The sequence below is a fragment of the Brassica rapa genome, chromosome A02, assembly GCF_000309985.2.
Source record: "Brassica rapa cultivar Chiifu-401-42 chromosome A02, CAAS_Brap_v3.01, whole genome shotgun sequence".
In the NCBI taxonomy this organism is placed as follows: domain Eukaryota; kingdom Viridiplantae; phylum Streptophyta; class Magnoliopsida; order Brassicales; family Brassicaceae; genus Brassica; species Brassica rapa.
In genome coordinates this window covers 7311294-7328252 of record NC_024796.2, presented here as the reverse complement: position 1 = coordinate 7328252, position 16959 = coordinate 7311294, and the positions used below count along the sequence as shown (strand labels likewise).

General features: G+C 34.7%; 2 protein-coding genes across 2 annotated transcripts; both read left to right on the top strand.

Moving 5' to 3' along the window:
• The first annotated feature begins 1987 nt into the window (after window positions 1–1987).
• On the top strand, window positions 1988–5377 carry LOC103852254. The gene has a single exon (XM_009129170.1). The coding sequence runs from the start codon at window positions 1988–1990 to the stop codon at window positions 5375–5377; it is 3390 nt and encodes a 1129-aa protein (XP_009127418.1).
• Window positions 5378–13559: 8182 nt separating this feature from the next.
• On the top strand, window positions 13560–16244 carry LOC103852000 (probable aminotransferase TAT2). The gene is made up of 7 exons (XM_033284926.1): window positions 13560–14048; window positions 14586–14925; window positions 15005–15223; window positions 15316–15375; window positions 15497–15652; window positions 15728–15821; window positions 15908–16244. Exons 1-7 carry the CDS (start codon window positions 13804–13806, stop codon window positions 16045–16047), a joined length of 1254 nt encoding a protein of 417 aa, XP_033140817.1. The 5' UTR covers window positions 13560–13803; the 3' UTR covers window positions 16048–16244.
• The last annotated feature ends 715 nt before the right edge of the window (window positions 16245–16959 follow it).

Genomic DNA, 16959 nt, shown 5'->3' with positions numbered 1-16959 from the left:
ACTTTCGATGATTGGGGAATGGCTTTGGAACGTTGGGTTGAAAATCCGCCTCCGAATTATCTTCAAACTGCAGCGATTTGGGTGCGGTTACACAATCTACCGGTTAACTATTTTACCTTGAAGACTATTGATGCTGTAGCTGATGGAATTGGACATGTCAAAGTTATTGAGTTTGATCCAGAAAAGCCGCTCCTACATGACTATGTCAGGGTCCAAGTAGTACTTGATCTCAATCAACCTATAAGAGATAAGAAATCAGTGACATTACCAAAGGGCAGAGTTGAGTATGTTGATGTGGAGTATGAGAGAGTCAGGAAGAAGTGCTATCACTGCCTACGGTTGTCGCATGAAAAGCAAAAATGCCCTTTGCTTCAAATAGCACGGAACAAAGGAAAATGGGTGGTGGTGCGTAATAATGCGTCAGTGCAGCAAGTCTCAGAAATGCGACAACATCACGTTAACCTCGCTGATACTCTTATGCCTTTGCTTGCTCCATCAGTACCACCGGGGTTTGAGCCGTCTGCTTCATTGGTGGCGCCAGAAGTTTTTGAGCAGATGAAGATTTATATGTATTGTGCTGATCCAGAAGAGAGAAGAATAAGAGAAGTAAGAATGAGAAAGACGCTTAATGAGTTATCCAATGATCCTATCGGACAAAGGTCATGTTTGAGACTTGAGGCGGCACCGGTATTGGCTAAGGATGTAAACAATGTTAGAGGCCGCGTCTTTGACTTTAGTAGGGTGCAATCTGAGAGGGTTCCCGATATGCTTGAATCGTCTTCACAAGGAATGACTAGACAGCGAGAGGTGACTGGAAAAGAAAGAGCTAGTGGAGTAAGTGAGAAGGTGTGCTCAAGTCTGTTAGGGGAAGAAGATAATGAAGGACATCTGGTATCAAAGCGGGATCATCAAAGGCTCAGAAGAGATGATGGGTATAAGGCTGATCAAGAGGATGGATCACGACCTGTGGATACAAATTTTGGAGGTTTTGTTATGAGAAGTGGCGTTAATATCTCTACAGAGAGAATTACTAAGAGTAAGGCCTCGCAAAACAGTAGATCATCATGGGTCCGAAGAAACCAAAATAAGAGGAAGTATGGGGATTCTGCATCTGAGATAAGGCAAAGCGAACGAAGTGAGGCTACTATGAAACGCAAGGCGTCGGAGGAGGATGAGGTGTCTTCTAGAGGGGCAAAACAAGTGAAAGGGTTGGTGGTTTCCCAGAAACCATCCACGTCTCAACATGACGACGCTCATTTGGAACTGTCGGGGTTTGAGGAACAACCTGACAGTTCGACGCCTAGAGGAGATGTGTCGTGAGCATCTCCCGGATTTCTTGTTTCTCCTAGAGACTAAAAACTCTAGTAGTCACGTTCTGAAGCTCCGTAGTACCTTGGGTTATGACCATGCTTATTTGGTGGATCCTGTGGGACTAAGTGGAGGGTTGGCGCTGTTTTGGAAAAGCAAGTATGAAGTAAAGGTTTTATCAGCATCAGCAAGAATCATTGATACAGAAGTGAAGCTGGGGGCGGTGATTTTCTATATGTCTTTCGTGTATGGTGATCCTGTTCAAACCCGAAGAGTAGAAGTTTGGAATATGCTTAGAGATATCAGTTTGAACAGGTCTGGAGGTTGGTTTTTAGCAGGGGATTTTAATGAGCTGATGAACAATTCTGAGAAGGTTGGTGGACCGAGGAGGCAGGAGAGTTCTTTCTTTGAGTTTAGAGCTATGGCACGGGACTGTTTGTTGAAAGAAATTCCGAGTTCGGGTAACAGGTTATCGTGGGGTGGTGTGCGAGAGATCACCACTAATGGACTGAAGGAAAAGGTTTGGATTCAGTGCCGTTTAGACAGAGCTTTTGGCAATTCAGAATGGTTTAGGATTTTCCCAAAATCCCACTCGGTCTATTTGGAGAAGACTGGCTCTGATCATTGACCTATTTTTACGAACATAGCTGAATCTGGACAACGTCGAACGGGGCGCTTTATGTTTGACAAACGGTGGTGTAAGAAACCTGAGTTAGCAGAAGTGGTAAGAAGAGGTTGGTGTAGTTCTTTTTCTCCTGGGCAAGGTACAGTTTCAGAGCGTATTCAATCAGTTCGTCAGGAGATTTCGAAATGGAAACGATGTGCAAATGTGAACTCAGGTGTTAATATAAAGCGCTTGCGGCAAGAGTTAGAGTTGGAAGAGAGCAAAGTTTTACCTGATCTAGCAAGGCTTCCTGTCTTGCGGCTGGAGCTTGAAAAAGCTTTTTCAGAGGAAGAAGCTTATTGGAAGGAAAAAAGTAAAAATACATGGCTCCAAGGGGGAGATAAGAATACCAGAATTTTCCATGGTTGGGTGGAGTCAAGGAAGATGAAGAATAAAATCCATTCTTTGATAGACTCTGCGGGTATGGAACACTTTTCTGAGGATAAGATGGGAGAGATTGCCGTTAAGTATTTTGAAGATCTGTTTCACTCCTCTGGATCTGCGGCTCCCTCTGAACTGCTGGAAGGAATGCAGCCAAGAGTTACGGAAAGAATGAATAGTGGGTTGACTAAGCCTATTTCGGATGCTGAGATCAAGAAAGCTGTTAAGGCGATCAAGAGTGATAGTACCCCTGGAGTTGGCGGGTTGACAAGCCAATTTTTTCAAAAATATTGGGGCATTGTTGGTCCCCAAGTTACTATAGAGGTTCGGAAGTTTTTTGAATTAGGCCAGCTTCCCGCGGATTGGAACTTCACTGAGATATGTCTTCTTCCGAAAGTGCAGAACCCCAATGAGATGAAAAACCTACGACCCATAAGTTTGTGTTCTGTGGTTTATAAGATTGTCTCAAAAATCTTATGTGATCGCTTGAAGTTAGTACTACCGCTCATCGTCTCTCCTACACAAGGGGCCTTTGTAGCAGGCAGATTGATCTCAGATAATGTACTAATAGCGCATGAGATGGTACATGGCCTGAGAACGAACACTGCATGTAAGTCGGACTTCATTGCGATTAAAACGAACATGTCAAAAGCATATGATCGTGTGGAGTGGGATTTTCTAGAAGCGTTATTTCACAGATTAGGATTTCATCACCAATGGATCGCGTGGATTATGTGTTGTGTGCGTTCGGTATCCTTCTCGGTTCTACTTAATGGACAATCTTATGGACATATCATTCCGAAACGTGAGATCAGACAGGGGGATCCTCTCTCACCTTTCATATTCATCTTATGTGCTGAAGCCTTGGTGCATACTATGAATCAGGCTGAGCAGCAGGGGTTGATCTCAGGTATGAAGCTTGCTCCAAATTGCCCTACGGTTCAGCACCTGTTGTTTGCAGACGACAGTTTCTTCTTGTGTCGGGCGTCTCTTCCGGAATGTGCAGAATTTCTACGGAGGCTGAAACTTTATGGTGAATCTTCAGGGCAGGTTATTAACTTTCAGAAATCTGCAATTACATTTGGAGTTGGAATTGATCCGGTGTTGAAGAGATTACTGGCTGAGTTCTTGGATATAGAAAATGAAGGTGGAGATGGGAAGTACCTTGGTTTACCGGAATGCTTCAGTGGCTCCAAGAAAAAGTTACTTGCGTATATAGGTGAGAAGATGAGTAAGCGACTCAGAGGATGGTTTGCCAAAAAGCTTTCCCTTGGTGGAAAGGAGGTACTACTCAAGTCAATTGCTCTGGCCCTGCCTGTTTACGCTATGTCATGTTTTCGATTAACAAAGCACCACTGTCAGAAAATAATGAGTGCTATGGCGAGTTTTTGGTGGGATGAATGTGATGAGAAGAGGAAGATTCATTGGATTTCTTGGGAGAAACTCTGCATTTCTAAAGAGAATGGTGGAATGGGATTTAGAGATATTGAAGATTTCAACCAAGCCCTTCTAGCCAAACAAGCGTGGAGACTGTTGAATGATCCAAGCAGTTTACTAGCAAGAATATATAAGGGGAGGTACTATGCTAATAAGGGCTTCATGGAGTGTGGAAAAGGGTATAGGCCCTCATATGCTTGGAGAAGCATACTCTTTGGCAGAGAGTTACTGAGTAAAGGGTTGATTAGATCCATTGGAGATGGACAAACAACGCTTGTCTGGAGCCAGAAGTGGATAATGGATGATATTCCTCGCAGACCTATTAACAAGGAAGTCTGCTTTGATGTCAATTTGAAGGTCTCCACGCTCAAACTAAACGAGAAGCAATGGGACAAAGACAAGCTTCAAACTCTCTTCCCCATCAATGAGGTGGAGCGAATCTTGCATATGGATATTGGAGAGGTGGCAGACAGAGATATTTGGGCTTACTCTTCTCATGGTTCATATACGGTGAAGAGCGGGTACAAGGTGGCTGTGAAAGAAAAAGAGAATAGGGCTGTACAAGCTAGCTTAAATTCTCAAGGTTCATTGGAGTTAAAGAGATACATTTGGAATATTCCTACGCTTCCAAAGATCAGAAGTTTTTTGTGGCGGGCAGCTTCTGGTGCTCTCGCAGTGACGGAACGATTGAACACAAGAGGAATGAATTTGGATACGCTGTGTAAGCTCTGCAGAAATAGTACAGAATCGATCAAACATGTGTTATTTGGGTGTGTTACCGCTACGGATATTTGGTCTATTGCTGGATTTCAACAAGGGATGGTGAACCTAGATGGTAGTCTGATTGACTGTTTATCGAACTTCTTAAAGTTAATGGAGGTGGAGTCAATTCCGTTGATACAAAGGAGAGCTATTCCCTGGTTTCTGTGGACCATTTGGAAAAATAGGAATCAGATTCTCTATGCAGACTCGCAGACCTCGCTTTCTACTCAAGTAATGCAGGCGTCTGAAGAAGCAAGAATTTGGCATGAGTTCAACTTCGACAACAGGAACGGCGAGCAAATGAATGGAGTGTTGCTGGAATGCAAACAGTGGGAACCTCCTATACCAGGATCGGTGAAGTGTAACATTCATTCGAATTGGAGGAATGCAAAGTTACATAGCGGGGGAGCTTTTATTATAAGAGATCACAGTGGTAATGTACTTCACCATGCAAGAGATGCTTTCACGTTTTCGCCAAATAGATTAACAGCGGAGTTGCGTTGCTTGGAATGGGCGTTACAGAGTATGAAAGATCTTGGTTACCAGGAGATAGTTCTTGGGTCTGATCTTCATGATCTCACTGATGCGGTTACATGTCAATTGAACTGGCCAAGGTTCCGAGCTATCTTGTCTCGACTAAGAATATTGTGTATGTCTTTTTCTTCCATTGCCTTTGAAACAGAAACGGTAGTATCAAATGGGGATGCTCGAGAGATTGCCAAGAGTGTGTTACGTGATGGACGCTTTCAATCATACTTAGCATTGGGTGGGCCTGCGTGGCTTCATCAACAGATTCTCAGAGATGCTTCTTTTATTCACTCATAGATCTTTTCTTTAAGGTTGAGTGTGTATCGTTGTTTTCTCTGTTCCCCTTTGTTTACATTCTCCCTTTGGGATTCATTAATCGAAGTTGCAGTCGTTAAAAAAAAACAAGTACTCTCTCTACGCTCCGATTTCTCAATCACGTCGCTTATAATGTTGTCTTATAACCTTTTATTGATTTTCACTGTAACTATATATGTGGATAGGTTTGGAAAATCCATCTGGAAAAAAATAACCTTTTATTGATTTTCACTGTAACTATATAAAGACATTAATTGACAAGCTGTATGCTTACATGATAGGATGACTCTTGGACTTACATATATGTGGATAGGTTTGGAAAATCCATCTGAAAAAATCGACTCATGAGTATAAGAAACATAAGAAGAAGGAAGTCATCTTTGCATTCTAAGATAGACATATTTGATTGGGCAATGAACAATATGCTGCGACACTATCTATGCCATAATTAGGGAACCATAAGCATGGTCAAACTTTTCAATGGAGCAAAGAAAATAACAGAAGTACAAAAGATATTTCGATCATTGAAGATTTTCTATACACCTCGTCGCTAAAATGAAATTGATAACTCTTTAGATAGAAGTGCAAGATCTTTCTATAAGAAATTTTATTTTATAGTTGTTCTATTCTGCTTTAGATTTACAGACCACCTCTTGTTTGAGTAGTGAAATGATTTTTTGTTGTCAAAAGAAAGAGCACTATATAAATTAAGATTTGTATTCATGTTAAATAATATAAAAGTCTAGTACATTGTTGGGTCTCTCTCTCTCTCTCTCTCTCTCTCTCTCTCTCTCTCTCTCTCTCTCTCTCTCTCTCTCTCTCTCTCTCTCTCTATCTCTCTCATATTTTTCTTTTGCTCTTCCTTCTCCCTAGGTCCATCGTCTTCGTGTTAATCGTTTTCGGCCGGCGGAGAGGGCTTCAATCACCACCGCCATTCTTGATTTGTTTCTCATTTCTCTAATTTCTCTATTTGCATGCTCTTTTGTTTTGGTTATAAGACTCTTAGATAGCTTTCTAGATCTAGATCTTCAGATCTGTCTTTTGGTGTTCAAGATTCATCGAGGAGAGGGGGGGGGGGGGGGGGGGGGGGTCAATCGGTGGCCTGTCTGTCGTGGATCCTTCTTCTCCGACGTGGTTTCTTATTCTCGAGATTCGATCGGTTCTCTTTGGTACTCTTGTTTTCGATCCCAGTTCAAAGCCATGTTGCTTGCGCCAATGGTTCCTCTTCTAGATCTGATTGTATGTTTGTTGTTTCCTCTTGTGGTGGTTTTGCCGAGGGTGGGTGGTGTGCTTTTCCTTGTTTTAGTCTGCCACAGGATAGAGCCTGGTTTGTGGTTTATCTTCTATTTCATGCAAAGGTTCTCGGGCTGGGCTTCGGCTCTCTGCATCATGTCGTGGGAGGTTGAAAATTAAAAGGTGTCTTTCATCTCCTTGGGTTTGCTTGTTTGCGTTTGTTCCTCTTGGCTCGTTGAAGTGAGATATTCAAAGAAATATGATGAGGTGTGTTTGCTTCATAAATAAAGTTTGACTGGTTGATGTGCATTTATTGGTAGGAAGGTTGTTTCCTTCTAGTTTAGTTTTCGGAGGAAGGTTGTTTCATGCCGGCTTAGCTTCTAAGAGTCATCATGACTCGTTAGCTTTGTATCCTACATTGTGTACTACTTTAATAAAAAATCAATAACTTTTTAAGTGAAAAATACACAAACCAAGTAATACGTGAGCATATCTAATAAATACCATTTTTGATTTTTATCACAAAAATAACACTAATATTTTTTTCAGAATGGTATTTGTTAAAAAATAAAAACACTAAATTAGAAGTGGTACTTTTTTTTATTTAGTGCTATTAAACTATATATTCTTAACATTTCTCTTTCATTCTCTCTATCTATGAAATTTTTTAAAAAATCCATTAGCATGTTTAACTTCGAATAAGTTGTTCTTTCCTTGTCATAGAAAATTTATATAATTCGAGCCAATACTAAAATTTGAAACAGTTTCGGATGATATTATTGTAGAAATTATAATTTCTGTGTTAAATTTTATACACATTTTTCCTTTTCTATAAAGAATATTTAATTAATTATCAATTTCTAAAACACCAATATTTGCAAAAATAATAATTTTCTTTTTAATAAAAACCTATATTTATGAATTTTGGTTTTTGTTAATAAAATGATAATTTTTTGGAAAACTAGATCCCTGAACTTTAGGGAATTTATTTGTTGAAAACTTGAATGGCTAATAAAGTATCTTTTATAGAAACCAAAACTAAAATCTATAAGTCTTGATTGAATAAAAATAATTTTTGGAAAAACAGAAACCAAAAACTATTTTTAAAAACTACAAACAATGAACTCCTTAGTATTTCAAATATTGTAGGTTTAGGGGGGGTTAATTTTTGTGTTTGTGTAAACAAAATTGTGTTACAGAGAAACACTTTAGAATCGCCGGATCAATCCTCTATTGCGGACCGAAATATCTGTGGGAGAATTATTAAAATAGGCCAAACTTTATCTTAAAATTAAACATATAGGCCAAGACATATATGCACATAAACTTTTCATCTGTGGCTACGTCAGAGAATCCATAATCGACTGAGTCAGGATTTGGTGATGGAAATCAAACAAGATTGACTAACTTAAACCAAGACAATGACATCAGGAAAAGGAAATGTCACTTTTATGGAGATATAGAAGTCAGAAAAATCCTGGAAATATTACTTTCATGGAATTATGGAAGTTACAAGTATTTTAGAATATTTCCTAATAGGTTTATGGAAATGAGTGAATGACTTAATCTGATTAGGTTAACCTAATAGACTCCCACTATATAAGAGGAGCTCGTGTGTACTATTTCTCTTGATGTCAATAAAATACCTATTTTGGTTTGTGAGCTTTGGTTGTGAGAGAAAGAGAGGTTCTATATTCTTGTACTCGAGATTATTGAGATTATAGTGGATTACCTTTTGTCAGACCTCAGTGGACGTAACCATTCTAGGTGAACCACTGGGTAAACAATTTCTTGTGTCCATTTCCGCATTTTTCCATTATTCTACAAATTCAACTTTCGGACTTACATCGTCGAGTTCGTTAGAGAGTGTATCAACGAGTTTGTGTGTTTGATTCTAGTTCTTGAGTCAAACAGTTTCGTCGTTGTGGTTTCAACATAGACTAAATTTTGATTCGTATGTGTGTCTTTCAAACCATAATTTACTATGTAGAAATAGCGTAATCCTATTACTCACATATAGCTTGCATAGTGGAGAAGATAATCTGCAATAGGATTGTTTCGCTCTGGTATCAAAGTGCACATAAACTCAATAGGATTGTCTCGCTAATGCAGGCCCATGATCGTTATGCTCTATTTTATTTGTCAAGAGTAATTTTGCTCTGTTTTCTAGTTTTCAGCCCATTGTTTCTTCAATTATATTCGTTTATTACTTGCGATTAGAATTCTTTGAATATGGAGTTTCAGCAAATACTAATGAATAACAATAGATAAAAAAAGGGTGGACGATGGTCGATGGGTTGGAAAACCAGCATTGTTACTTAGTGAGGTACGTGTTTCAAAATGCCATTCATTCTGATTCTATATGGAAGGAAAGAAACCTTAGGCATGGAGATCCAAATTCGACACCTTTGACACTTAAAAAGTATTGATAAATCATAAATAAACGTTTGAAAGTAAGCTTGGGATACAAGAAATATGCACGGTTTCTAAGCCTCTGATTCGGCATAAGAACATTGGATCGTTTGCAAAATCTTTGATAGCCTAACTACCGTTGTATTTGATGTAAAACTGAATTTTCTACTGAATACAATTTTATATTCACTCAAAAAAACAATGATAGATAGAACCAGTACACTGGTTCGATGAGTTGTGGTCTTTTCATCGATGAGTTGTGGTCTTGACGATACGGACAACGATTGATAGACGAATACGAATGGCGAAAAATATTTATGTTTTCACATGAAAAGCGAGTGAAATGGAAATTAGGAGAGGGTGACGACAAGTGGAAGCCTATGTTCCAAAAGTGAGACACGTAAAGACTAAAGAGTTGTAAGAAGACGTGTGGTGAAAGTACTCTCATCTTCACAAATATGTTTTGGTTTTATCTTCACATGCTTTGTCCTATCCTACGTGTCCATCTAATCAGTTCGGTTCGTCCAAATCATTTTAAAATAAAATAATCGTATCAGATCTTATCAACCATACCATAAAGGAGGTGAGGTCCATTTCCGTTTTAAGGATTTTTTTATTTGAATTATTACCAACGGTCAAAAGTACTTCTTTGATAATGTATGGTTAGGTTTAAAGACATTTGACAAAAAAAAAAGGTTTAAAGACATCACTGGTCGGTAGGGCTGAATATTTTATTCGTTAAATTTGATTCGATTCGATCAGAAAATTCTGGATATCCGTAAACTTTCGAAGCAAAGCAAATACTAAAAATCAAAATATGTTAAAATCAAAGCAAATCACAAATATTAAAATTTTGGAACGCGGATATCCGATTCGATCCGGCAATATATAAATACATGTATATCTTGATTATATTTATAATGTATAACATTATATAATTATTATTCTAACATATGATTTGATAAATTCTATTCACATTATTACTTATATAAAAGTACTACATAAAAGGAAGAGCACATATTTATGACAGTAATATTTTTTTCTTAAATTTTTTGTTATTATAATTGTTAACTAAGTTAAAAAATTTACAAACTACGTAGATTCACTATTTCTTTTAATTTTTATCATGTATATCCTGCAAAAAAAATATTTTACAAAATAAATTTGCATCAAATTTGTAAGATTATTTATATTAATCAAAACATGAGATATCCGTAAGTATTCGTAAATATCCGCAAATATCTATTTATTTTTCGGATATCCGTTTTCTGAATATCCGTATTTTTCCGAAGCAAAGTAAATCGAAAAATTAGATATCTGTGACATACGAAGCAAATCACAAATACCTGCAAAAACTCGGATGTCTGATCCGTGCCTATGCCTACTAGTCGGTGACCAGTGACCATTACATGTCTAGTTTCTATATCTTACCTGTCCAACCGAGTTGATGGATCCGACGTTCAACTGTGATCTATTCTATTAAAATATAATTATTATTTTTAGCTATTACTTTTAACAAGTGATAGTAAAACTATTTGTGCTAAAAAAAGAAGTAAAACAATTTAACTAATTAACCTTTTTTAAATCCTTTTATTTAGTTAAGTATTTATCATTCATTGTTTAAATAGGTTAAAATTTATAAATATGTAATATTTTTATACAAAATTTTTTTACATAAATAATTTTTTATATCTACAACTATATATTATTCTTTTATTTATTTATTTTGAGTCTTACAATAATATATTATCTAAATATAATCATATATAAATTATGCTATTGGAAAATTTTGAAATTTTAATAATTTATTAAATATATTAATGAAAAAATAAATTTTAATTATAAATTTAATGTGTATTGTCATTATAACAAAATCTGTTGAAAATATTTTTTTTTTACCAAATATTCGAACGTGTTTTTATAGTTAATGAATTAGTTTAGTAACAAAAAATACAAATGTCATGTAATCTACTCAAAACTAGTTGTAATTTATTAAATTTTTTTGACAAAATAGAATTTTCTTTTTGAAAATAATTATTTCAAATGCAAAATAATAATACTCTATATTTTAAGAAACATAAAATCATAGATGCTAAAGTATAATTTTTTGAAATGCAATACAGAAAAAAATTATGTTGTGAAAATAAAAAAAGTAATATAATATTTTAAAATCTTAATTTAGTAACAAAAAATAAGAAAACTTAATACCTTAACATCCAAAAAATCTTTTATCGATAAAATATACTAAAATAATATAATAGATGCTAATATGTACCAATTTTTAAAAATAATAGACTACACTATTTAAACAGAACAACCAATTTACTTAAAAAATCCTACAAAATAGTAAAATAACAGATGTTAAAGTATTGTTTTAACCACAAAATGAAAATATAAGTTATCCTAAAGAATCATCGTTTATATAGTATAACTAAATAAATTTGAAAATGTATTATATGCAATAAAAAGTAAAATGTATAAAACAAAGTACTATACATTAATAATATCGAATAAGAAATATAAATAATATATAAGATTATAGAGTTAAACAATAATAATACTAAAATGTAAATCATATATTTAAAATATTTATGATAATATCAAGGTTATACATTTATAATATAAAAAATAACGTACAAATTAAATTCTAGTACAGTTTTGAATTAGTGTGTGTAATTGGTTCAATTATGTTATATGATTCATATTTGAGTTGAAAGAATTTAAACAATACAATATATCTTCTTTAAAAAATCTTCTACTAATCAATATAAACATGTGACGATTAATGTTTCTACACCAGCAGATCCAAGTTTTAATTTCAGGATAAAGTGATTTATTAAACAATTATACATGTTACATAGAAAATACTTACAAGAGATCTTTAACATGATGCAAGTAAATCTGGTAAAGCGTGGTTTTCATAGGGCGGCTCTGGTGATGCAGTTAGACATAGATACTTATAAAGCAAGTCATATAGTATTGTTGGTTGTCGAATCGTCTATGTAATATTTTTCATAATTGTAATATCCTAATAAATTAGCTTTAAAAATATATGTGACGATAAGCTGTAACAAGTTGCGTTTATCTCTAAGACCGCGACTTTATGCAATTATTTTCATAATCTAAATGTTTAAAGTTTAAACACACCTTAAAATTTTATTTTGAAATTTTGTAAATGTTTTCTGAAACTATTTAAAAAAATATTTTAAATTTTCAATATTTTTATTTTATTTTTGTAAATCTTAAATTTCACGCTCCAAAACTCTAACCCTTATACCCTAGAGATATAAATGTTTATTTATCTCTTAAAACCAAAAGTAAACATGAAAAGTGGTATTAAGAATGTAGATTAAACAATTTCACTATAGTAACAGAAATATAACAATATTTTGAAAATTTGAAAATATTATTTAATTTATTTTTATAATTATACTTTTTATTACTTAAATAGTTCTTCAAGTTTTATGTTATTTTTTAAAAATATAAATTATAAATCCTATAGTTTATTTTTGATATCTACAAATTCTGGAAATACTATTTAACTTTTTTTTGACATCACATATAAAAATTTTATATTATTTTTTTCTTAGTTTTATACAATTTGATTCATTATATTTTAACCAAAAGAAATCTATCTAAGATTATAGTTTTAAAAAATATAAATATCTATTCTTAAATAAAATTTTAAAATAAGTAAAATTATTTATTGTATCTTATTTTAAATTTAAATAATTAAAAGTTTATAATAAAATATTGTTAAAACATAATAAATTTAACATATTAATAAATATTTATTTTTAAATATATTTTAAATTGTATATTGCCCCATGGTGTATGTAAAAGGAAGATATTTATAAAAATTATGATTTATTGATCGTCGCTTTAACCAATTTGGATACCGTTTTTAGAAAATAATGCATTGGCTATGTAAGACTATTAATTATATATGTAAATTGTTGAGGGTAAACGGTTCCAATCTGCTCTGCTTCATATTTTCCATCATCTTGTTTTTAAAATGATAATTAGTGGATTCGAAATAGATGTGTAATAATATTTAGCAACTATCTATTTTCTTTCTATATGTATGAATTAATTATGATAAATTTTATAAATGTAATTCTTAAAAAAAAATGCTTACAAAATATTTAATCCGACTATGAGGTTTTTTGGTGCCCGCGGTTTTTTGGTTGTTCTGTGCTATGAGGTTTTTTTGATTATCATGTTATTGGTTTCAACATTTCTTTCTATTTCTAATAATAAAGCTACGCAAGAGTTAAAAAAAAAAAATATTTAATCCGACTAATGAACGGTTTAGAAAGGAGGTAGGTAATCTAGAAAATTCTCGTGCTATTCGGATTATGGAAACCAATATTTTGGGGTTATTTATTTCAACAAAACTTTTTTTGGGCTATTTCTTATTTCTTTACAATCTCAAACATCACCGAATACTATTATGAAATATATTTGTTTTTTGACCAAAAAAACTATTATGAAATATTATATCCTTGGTACAAACGAGTGGCTGTAAAAACAATAATATGATAAAAGGTTGGAAAGTTAAACACCACTTATTGTTGAGTTGTTTCCCTATATGTCCTTCTCCAATCAGGCAAATCTCACTCTCAAACACATATCAAACACAAATCCCCCTTCTTTTCGAGTTGCACCGAAAGACTTCAACCAAACCATCAAAGTGAAAGATTCAAGAAACAGTTAAATAGACACCCACAAGAAAGAAGAAGGAGAAATCGAATTGAATAAAGATGGAGAATGGAGGATCGACAATCACAATTAAAGGGATTCTGAGTTTGCTGATGGAAAGCATCTCAGAGTTGGAAGATGAAGAAGGAAGATGCGTGAAGAGAGTTATATCACTTGGAATGGGAGACCCAACACTCTACTCGTGTTTCCGTACAACACAAGTTTCACTTCAAGCTGTCTCAGATTCTCTTCTCTCCAACAAGTTCCATGGTTATGCTCCCACCGTTGGTCTTCCTCAAACTCGAAGGTTATTTTCGTCATTTACCTGTTTTCTTTTCCTTTTACAGTTTAACGCCGCCGTTTACCACCGTCAATCTTTTATAACGCTCCGGTGTATTTTAATATTTTTTCTTTGGAAGCAAATCTTTGGTAATTATTGTAGAACGACCTGGACGGTTGACAAAAATAAAAAGATCTGAGCAACATCATTTATAAAAAAAAGAAACATTATTTTCGACGTCATAAAAAGCAAGGCAGAGGTATACGCTAGAGTGTAGACGTGGTGCTGTTAGAGCCTAGGGGATGCCAAACTCGGTTGGTTTAGCACAACCGAGTAAACATAAACAAAATAACCGATTCAAATTTTAACCAAACCTAGGTTCGAACGTTGGCTAATTAAAAAAAAACTTATTTTCTTTTCTTTTATGTAAAATAAATCAAATTAAGGATGAATTTTGGTCGATAATTGTCCTTATAGTAAATCCGAAAATGCAAACATTAATAGGACCAAATATAAGCACCTAACTTGCGAAACACGTTTCACACTTTTTGTGTAATGAAACAGGGCAATCGCAGAGTATCTATCGCGTGATCTTCCATACAAACTATCTCAAGACGATGTGTTCATCACATCTGGTTGCACACAAGCAATCGACGTAGCATTGGCAATGTTGGCTCGTCCCAGGGCCAATATACTTCTTCCAAGGCCCGGCTTCCCGATATATGAACTCTGCGCTAAGTTTAGAAACCTCGAGGTTCGCTACTTCGACCTTCTTCCAGAAAACGGATGGGAGATCGATCTTGACGCTGTCGAGTCTCTTGCAGACGAAAACACAGTTGCTTTGGTTGTTATAAACCCTGGTAATCCTTGTGGGAATGTCTATAGTTACCTGCATTTGATGAAGGTTAGCTCTAAACTTTGACACGAGGAAACATAACTATGTTTTTTTTGGTTAATACAAGCTTTTTTTTTGTGTGTTTTAGATTGCGGAAACGGCGAAAAAACTAGGGATTCTTGTGATTGCTGACGAAGTTTATGGTCATCTTGCTTTTGGGAGCAAACCATTTGTGCCAATGGGTGTGTTTGGATCTATCGTCCCGGTGCTTACTCTTGGATCTTTATCAAAGAGATGGATAGTTCCTGGTTGGCGGCTTGGTTGGTTTGTGACCACTGACCCTTCTGGCTCGTTTAAAGACCCAAAGGTTAGTAATAGCTTCAATATCTTTAAAACTGATTATTTAGAGAGAGCGTGACAGTTAACCATTTACGGGGTGAACTTGTTCATTTGGATCAGATCATCGAGCGGTTCAAGAAGTACTTTGATATTCTTGGTGGACCAGCCACATTTATCCAGGTATATATATATATATATATATATATATATATATATATATATAATAACATAGATTCAGAATCAACTTCTATGGTTTCTCATCAAAAGACACAAATATTGTTATTTGATTGTGTTGCATTAGGCTGCAGTTCCCACGATTCTTGAACAGACGGACGAATCATTCTTCAAGAAAACGTTGAACTCGTTGAAGAACTCTTCGGATATATGCTATGACTGGATCAACGAGATTCCTTGCATTGATTCCTCGCATCGACCAGAAGGATCCATGGCTATGATGGTTAGTAAATATATAAGTTGTGAATAGTGTACACATTTTAAAATGTTCTTGATTTAATTTATGCGGTTGGTTCAGGTTAAGCTGAATCTCTCGTTACTAGAAGATATAAGCGACGATATCGACTTTTGTTTCAAGCTAGCTAGAGAAGAATCAGTCATCCTTCTTCCTGGTAAGGATATTACTTCAGTCTCTCTGATTATGGATATAACTTTTAAGAGTAATCTCTTTTAATATATTATGGATGCGGCTGAGCAGGGACTGCGGTGGGGCTTAAGAACTGGCTGAGGATAACGTTTGCGGCTGATGCATCTTCGATTGAAGAAGCTTTTAAAAGGATCAAATGTTTTTATCTCAGACATGCCAAGACTCAGTCTCAAACCATAGTTGATTTGTGATTTTTGTATGGTCAAAATGTGCTTAGAAAAAGAAAAAAAAAGTGTTTAGAAAGCACATACAGTATAGTGTTTTCTATTTCTCTCTATTTAAAATATGTGATATACAAGTAGCTTTATTGTAATAAAATAAACTCAATCAAAGGAAAAATACATGTTTAGGAAATATTTATAAAAAGAATCAGATACAGTTTTGAGCATATGTTTGTGTAAACTATAGGATCACTGGCAGAAATGTATTCACACTTGTACTAAATCAGTGATTTCCAAGTTTGTATCTTATTTCACCCATATTTAGATAACATGCATGAACGAAGTCTGAGAGAAGTCTTCTCCTTAACGTATTTAAGTAAAAAAAAAACAAAACAGAAGCGCTTTGTGCTAGTCCTTGACTAAAAGAATGGCGAAGGATTTACTTAATTAGATAAAAAAGTTGCATTAACATGGAATATCATACATATATCAGTATAATAGAATAGATAAGTGGGTGCATGTATGTTAATCTAAAAACAGAGTTAAGTTTTCTTAATGTAAGCTTCTTAATATTAGAATGTCCCATGTCTGAGACTATGATAATCTAAAAACAGAGTTAAGTTTTCTTAAAATAAAGATCTTATATATGTCTGGGACTCCGAGGAACAACTCCATCAAACTGCAGTGAGTGAAAGATTACCAAGTAACTAGTCTTAATATTAGAATGTCACACATTCAGAATTGAGTGATTGGGAGGAAGCCATTTATACGTGAATCTCGACCTACATGCATTTCATTCCTGGCTAGGTCCCAGGCGAGTAGATATAAGGAAATGAAGATTCTCGTAAAGTTGAAGCAAGCAAGTGTATTCATAAGGGAATCCCTAACTCCCCAAAGCCTTTGAGATCCCAAATCAAAACGAAAGATATATATATTAAAAGA

What these genes read in the sequence shown, in the direction of transcription:
- LOC103852254 (XM_009129170.1), top strand. Translation starts at nt 1,988, where the DNA reads ATGTTTGACAAACGGTGGTGTAAGAAACCTGAGTTAGCAGAAGTGGTA.
- LOC103852000 (XM_033284926.1), top strand. Translation starts at nt 13,804, where the DNA reads ATGGAGAATGGAGGATCGACAATCACAATTAAAGGGATTCTGAGTTTG. An exon ending in GCTCGTTTAAAGACCCAAAG is followed by an intron (nt 15,224 to 15,315) that starts GTTAGTAATAGC and finishes CATTTGGATCAG; the next exon opens with ATCATCGAGCGGTTCAAGAA. An exon ending in AAGGATCCATGGCTATGATG is followed by an intron (nt 15,653 to 15,727) that starts GTTAGTAAATAT and finishes CGGTTGGTTCAG; the next exon opens with GTTAAGCTGAATCTCTCGTT.